The 7,500-nt window shown below is 48.7% G+C and overlaps 1 protein-coding gene across 3 annotated transcripts in view; it reads right to left on the reverse strand.

Annotated features, from left to right (window-relative positions):
• The window catches only part of CenG1A (Centaurin gamma 1A), a 625,830-nt gene that overhangs the window by 100,643 nt on the left and 517,687 nt on the right, over positions 1-7,500 (reverse strand). For all 3 annotated transcript variants that reach the window (XM_071670690.1, XM_071670691.1, XM_071670692.1), the window contains exon 4: positions 39-180. In XM_071670690.1, coding sequence (XP_071526791.1) covers positions 39-180 — 142 coding nt within the window. The remainder of the gene's footprint in view (positions 1-38; positions 181-7,500) is intronic.

Genomic DNA, 7,500 nt, shown 5'->3' on the forward strand with positions numbered 1-7,500 from the left:
TTAGTGGACGTGGTCTGGTCATGGGGTATGATACTCACCCTGGGTGCCCACGAGAATGAGGGGGACCTCGGCCGTGTTGCGGTAGTGGGCCATCTTGGCGTAGTAGTTGTAGATGGCGTTGAAGGACGACTCGTTCTCCAGGCTGAAGACGAAGATGACCGCGTCCACCCACGCCGTGAACTGGTGGGGACAAAGAGGGGGAAAACAAGGGGTTAAAGACAGACCACTCACTCGACACACACACAATAGTGCAGAGTCCTAATGACCCACACGATGACTTAAATTGTCCCTTACCTTCTGTATGGTGCCTTGAGGTTTCGTCACCCTTGACCCCTTAAAAGTACGACAGTTCGACCTTTTAAGGTATGATGACATGCCCTCTGGCAATGGAAGGTTAGGCTAAAGACCAAGAGGCTACGTGACACCCTAAAAAAGGAGTTCAGAGAGTCAATTAAACCTTAGCATTATGGAATACCTTTTACGATTATGGATTTGAAGACAAAAATCCTCCTAGGATTTCTCCTCTCATCATCAGCAGACAGGATCTACCCACTCCAGTCTCGTTCCACCCTCAGCCCCGCGTGCTCAAGTGTAAGGACGGGCGACCCGACCACCCCCTTCCCTTCCCTCTCACTTCACCAAACGAGTAACTTCCCCCTCCACAACTCCCGTCCATCCCCTCGGGTATGGACGAGTCACGGACACGGCACTGAAACTCAAACCCCTTAGTCTTTGATGCGCTACTAACACACCACAGACGGACATCTTCGACATCAAACGCATACCACATTCAACAACCTCTCACAACATAAACATACTCTACCTGCCCCAGTATGTACTTAGCAAACATGACAACATACTCTCACATACCTTATACTTTCCAAACTAATTTCAAACGCATGCATATATCATATATATATATATATATATATATATATATATATATATATATATATATATATATATATATATATATATATACATATATATATAATACACAACACATCAAAGACATTCCACGCTTCCACATGCTTAATACAACACACACACACACACACACACACACACACACACACACACACACACACACACACACACATATATCCCGTACACTTAATACACAACGCAGTATACCTCACTCATGCATGATTAAACACCACAAACACACCGCATGCAAAGCCACACGCAACACACCATACCCGCGACACAAATGCCAACGCATCCACTAAACCACGATGCATTTAAACCTCTCAAAAAAAGAAAAGAACAAAACGGACGGATATATATGCCTCGAAGACCTCCACGCCACTCCTGCAGAAGGGTTCAACATGTCTTACCGAGACAAGGCCTAGCGAGCGAGGCCCCAGTGGTAGTAGTGAGTGAGATCGGGCCGGCCCAACCCCTTGCTCAAGTGGCCTCTATACATGAGTAATGAGACATTTCGCAGCTCACTAGCGAGTGCCATCTGCCTGCCTGCTTGCCTGCTTGCTGGCTGGCCTGGCTCCCGACGCATCCCTCGTAACGATAAAATAAAAACCTTTTTTTTTGCTTCAGGGTTACGTAAGCGACCGCTGGATGTATATCACAAACGAACCACATTTCATGATGATGACATAATTACTTCGTCTGGGTAATGAGCTTTGTGTAAAGGCAATCTTTAAAATTTCGTGGCAAAGCGTATCATCTACAATGCTGGGTGTGGTCCGTGGGGAACAGCAGAAAAAAAAAAAATTTACGAATCAATACCTTTATCAGTTATCTTTACCATGGCATAAACGGACAGTACGTTATCAGTTATCTTTACCACGGCATAAACGGACAGTACGTTACCAGCAACTGCGACGCTATATAACTAAAATCTCCAATTTACTAGAGGCTGTTCACTCTGATAATCCAGCCACGCCCATTTACCTCATCCAAGACAAATGACAATCAACTTCGCGCCTCCGAGGCACAAAACACTCCACCATTCTGCCCCCTCGCGGATGAAATCGAGAACCGGCCATCAACAGAATATAATGCAACGCTGATAAGACACGTCAGCTGCTGCTCTTGACCGCGTGTATAATGTACACATCAATAATGGTTCGCACGCTCTGCAGTCCTCCACAGAAACAGAGGTGTACGTGGTGCATGTGGGAGAGAGAGAGAGAGAGAGAGAGAGAGAGAGAGAGAGAGAGAGAGAGAGAGAGAGAGAGAGAGAGAGAGAGAGAGAGAGAGAGAGAGAGAGAGAGAGAGAAGCCCCCGAACTCGCAGCGATGCTTTGAACGTGGCAAGCTTGGAATGGAGATGGTCCATAACCATACGAGAAGTTAAACATACTTTTGAAACATGACAGAACCCGAGGCGCAAGAGATGCTTCAGCAAACCAGGTCGTGGACTTGGACGGTCTACCATGACGACAACAGTGAGTCAAACCACCAAGAGAATGACGTACAATGAAGTGAGTGTGGTTCTTCCCAGGAACAAATGATAACCGAACGGGAGAGCTATAGAAGCAGAGCACTTACAGCTCATTGGACTGATGAGGATGATGATGATAATGATGATGATGATGATGATGATACGGACGCTCATATACCTCGGTAACACATGAGGACCTTGTTACGCAGACAATGGGGGGAAGGGGGGGAGGGGGGCGGAATCACACGCCCCTAATTAACTCAAGTGCCGCACTCTACCTAGAAGAGGGTCTTCACTACAACGGAGAGCGGGTTGAGGGCGGGGGAGAACGCTACGTGCCTTCCTCTTTTTTCCTACGTCCGATCGAGGCAAATACTGTGGATGGACGCCGTTAACTCTAGCGTCATCCTCCGGGAGGTGCTAACGCAACGCGTCAATCGCCCGACCTCCCGCAAAGGTGAGAGGCAAAGGGAGAGGAGAGGACTGGCTAACTCAGAGCGCTGCAGAAAGTAGCTGGTTGAGAGAGAGAGAGAGAGAGAGAGAGAGAGAGAGAGAGAGAGAGAGAGAGAGAGAGAGTCTATGGTAACCACAGGGGGGAACACGATGCGGGAGGAGGGGACCACCACCTGTCCTTTTTCTTTTTTTTAATTGGGCAGTTAGGGAGGGAGAGCAGAAAGCAGCGGCTTGGGAAGGCAAGGTATAAAATCTTACGTCGGTAATCACCCACATCTTCCAAGGTGAACCCTCTCAGTCACCCAGAGAGACTAGGTGAACCCTTCAAGTCACCTAAAAGTACCAGGTGAACCCTCTTGAGTCATCTAGAAGTACCAGGTGGGCCCCCTAAGTCAACCAGAGGTACCAGGTGAACCCTCCAAGTCACCTAGGAACACCAGGTGAACCCTCCAAGTCACCTAGGAACACCAGGTGAACCCTCCAAGTCGCCTAGGAACACCAGGTGAACCCTCCAAGTCACCTAGGAACACCAGGTGAACCCTCTTACGTAACCCAGGAACACCAGGTGAACCCTCCAAGTAACCTAGGAACACCATGTGAACCCTCCAAGTCACCTAGGAACACCAGGTGAACCCTCAAAGTCGCCTAGGAACACCAGGTGAACCCTTCAAGTCACCTAGGAACACCAGGTGAACCCTCCAATTCACCTGAGAGCACCAGGTGAACCCTCTTAAGTAAGCCAGGAACACCAGATCCAAGTCAACTAGGTGTGTACCAGGTGAACCCTCCAAGTCACCTAGGAGTACTCAGGTGAACCCCCTCTAACTCGACCCAGAACAACAGCTACACCTTCCTAAGCTGCTGTCACAAGGGAGGTGTTGGAGACCCCCCCATTCCCCCCCCCCCCCAGGACCGCAGACCCCCACTGGTGGTGTCAATATTTGCCAGCCATGGAGCCACTAACCAGGGCCTGGCTCCTCACAGCTCCCAGGCCCTGGACAAAGGACTTCTGCCAACCACACACCCGTAGCCAGCCATACAACACCCGGCCCAGCAGCCCCCCCATGCCAACCACACCCATCTTCCTGAAGTTGGGTTTAACACGGGATTCTACCAAAATACAAGTGAAAAAAAATGAAAAAAAAAACTTAGGAAGAGTATTATTAGACCAACACACACACACACACACACACACACACACACACACACACACACACACACACACACTAAGTACTGAAACTGTAATTGCTGAGAGCATATGCGAGTTTCAAAACAGTTACATTATAGCAGAGAACGTTTAAGAAGAATGGGGCCCCCAAAAGCACAGAAACCCCCCTTCCCGTGCAGTTCATATAAGCATTTACAAACGCTTAATAACCCACCACTCACTATTCAATCCTATAGGAAACCTAAAATGTACATTGAAATGCACATAAAATGTATATGAGCACAGTGTCGGTGTAGCAGTCATGAAAATCCACCACTGGATCCACCACTGGAATCATTCCTTTTGGCACTGGAGGAGGAGGAGCCACCACCGCGATCCACCCTTAAAATGCTACAGGGAGGATTGTGGAGTAAGGAGGGTCGCGTCTCCCTAAACCAGACCTTAAACCTAAAACCTAAACCTCCCCAGTCGTAAAATGAGCAAAACCTTGCTATCTCTACCGTCTATCTCTACGGCAGTGTGTCGTGCCTTGGATACCATGCAAGGAGGGGAGGATAGAGAGTCTCTCTCTCTCTCTCTCTCTCTCTCTCTCTCTCTCTCTCTCTCTCTCTCTCTCTCTCTCCCCTCCCCGTCTCGCCTCGCCTCGGCTCGCCTCCCCAACCTCCACCCCTCCTCCCTGCACCAGACAGAGGGGCGCCTACCTGCCAATACCGGCGACCCTTAAGTATTCATTAGGCAGACGCCAGTCGCCCTCACCTGCACGCCACGCCCACACGCACTGGCCACGCCCACTCGACCACACACACACACACACACACACACACACACACATCCTGTACAACTTAGTTTTTTTCTTTCGATTCTGTACAATCCCCCCTCAACCACTGCCTAGTATGATACGCGTATCCAACACAAACTAACAGAGCCTCGTGACCCTTGTAACTGTAGGCCATACGACCCTCCACCACGGCGGTACGACCCCCTGGGGATGAATCTTTGAGGGTCGTACCGCCGTGCTCAATGAATGACCTGTACCCTCGTGGTCAAGGGTAGTACCGTCGTGCTCAAGCTGCTGTACCGTCGTAATCTAAGGTCGTACCGTCGTGCTCAAGTTGCTGTACCGTCGTAATCTAAGGTCGTACCGTCGTGCTCAAGTTGCTGTACCGTCGTAATCTAAGGTTGTACCGTCGTGCTCAAGTTACTGTACCGTCGTAATCTAAGGTTGTACCGTCGTGCTCAAGTTGCTGTACCGTCGTAATCTAAGGTCGTACCGTCGTGCTCAAGTTACTGTACCGTCGTAATCTAAGGTCGTACCGTCGTGCTCAAGTTGCTGTACCGTCGTAATCTAAGGTCGTACCGTCGTGCTCAAGCTGCTGTACCGTCGTAATCTAAGGTCGTACCGTCGTGCTCAAGTTACTGTACCGTCGTAATCTAAGGTCGTACCGTTATGCCTAAGGTTCGCTCACGTCAGACAGATGGCTAAAGACGGGTTGGTGGTGACGGGTAGACAGGGAGTGAGGTGTTTTGGTCGGTCGGTCGGTTGGCCGAGCGAGCTGGCTGGCTGGCTGGCGGGCTGGCTAGGACCTGTGCATGGTGAGATGGGGTTCCTCCCCCACCAGATAACACTGACCCAGTTTGCCTGCTTCCCTGCCCGGCTCGCTCGCTGCATGTTGGGTTAAAGCTGTCAGTTGAGACCCGGGGTGCCACCGCGTCCACACACACACACACACACACACACAATAGTGTTACTCCCCCTCTAACAAACACTGACCCGAATGGTGCTGTGTTATTTCTCATCAAAAGCCACGATACTCGTTACCAGTAGACTTGCACGTTTCCTTTGACCACCGCAGCGTGTGTGTGTGTGTGTGTGTGTGTGTGTGTGTGTGTGTGTGTGTGGAAAACAGACTGGCCTTCATGTCTAATATACGAAGGTGTAGGAGTTCCCACGGTACTGTGTGTGTGTGTGTGTGTGTGTGTGTGTGTGTGTGTGTGTGTGTGTGTGTGTGTGTTGGGGTGTTGTTCCCAAGGGCCTCCAGCCGGCACTGTAGGGAGACGGGGGGCGAGGGGGGGGAAGAGAGAGAGAGAGAGAGAGAGAGAGAGAGAGAGAGAGAGAGAGAGAGAGAGAGAGAGAGAGAGAGAGAGAGAGACGTTCCCACCCACTCCTTTCCCCCCCTTCCCCCACGTCCCTCATTCATGAATGGCGACCCAAAGCAGGGTCATGTGGCCCGGGTCATGGGGGTCAGTCACTGCACTACGTCCGGGGTCAAGCCAGAGCAGGTCGCTGGATCCGGCACACCACGCCCGGGGTCGCCAGGTCCGAGGTCACCACTCTCAGGTCACCAGGTCCATTACATGACACGTCTAGGTCACCAGGCGCTATGCACCAACACGTCCAGGTCACCAGGCGCCATGCACCAATATGTCCAGGTCACAATAACCTACACGAGTGTCCGGACATTATTACAATAAATGACTCTAAATCCACAATAATAACCAGTGTCTTAATTAAGGAAGGTATCATCATTTTAATACCATAATAATAATAATAATAATAATAATAATAATAATAATAATAATAATAATAATAATAATATCCACTGTGATAACCCTAGTCGCCTAGGCCCCAGCTCAGCCCCGACGCGCATGCGCGGCGCTAAGCCTACGACAAAAAAAAAAAAAAAAAAAAAAAAAAGGACGCGATTTTATCGTCTTTATTGCCACAAATTCTGACAGAAGTTTTGGAAACTATTTTCAAGAGACATTAAATAAAGTGTTGGCGAAAATATGTGTTTTCATTTATACCGCCACGTCCACCCTAAACCGATCTTCCTCACATTCTGTTCAAACATGGGAGAAAAAAAAAAGGAAAATAAAAATTCTCAGCAGATCCTAAATAATGAGAGACGGAACAAAGGCCGAGTAACGAAGAGGGGAATCTTCGTGAAGGGAAAGACACGTGGCTTAGCGCAAATTACCCCTTACAATACATTCCCCTCACTCCACCCAGTCAGGCTATGAGGTCCCTCAAATCGATTCCCGTTGCTAGGAACTGAATGGTGTGGTGTCATACGCAGGAAATATTCCACACTCAGCTTATCTAAAGACTAATTTCTCATACAGCTGAATTATACAGTACGTATATATACAAGGGCAACATACAACATGATATGAATTTCATAAGTAAAGAAAATAAACTTGAAATAGAAGCGTTGGTCCTCATGCATTTTTACATAGTTACCCATCCGTTTCCTGGAGGCTCCACACAGAAAATGGATGACTCCCACGTTTTAGAGAAAACGAACCGCCCAATGGTTTAAGGGTAACCACTGTAAATACTCAAAACTCTAGACGTGCTCTCTCATATGCTGCATCACTAACATTTACGTTGAATATCAAATTAAGTACATTTATCATGTACTCTCTTGAATCTAAACATTCATATCTACCATTATTCAGAGACAATGATCGACTAA

Source organism: Panulirus ornatus, chromosome 15 (assembly GCF_036320965.1).
Source record: "Panulirus ornatus isolate Po-2019 chromosome 15, ASM3632096v1, whole genome shotgun sequence".
In the NCBI taxonomy this organism is placed as follows: domain Eukaryota; kingdom Metazoa; phylum Arthropoda; class Malacostraca; order Decapoda; family Palinuridae; genus Panulirus; species Panulirus ornatus.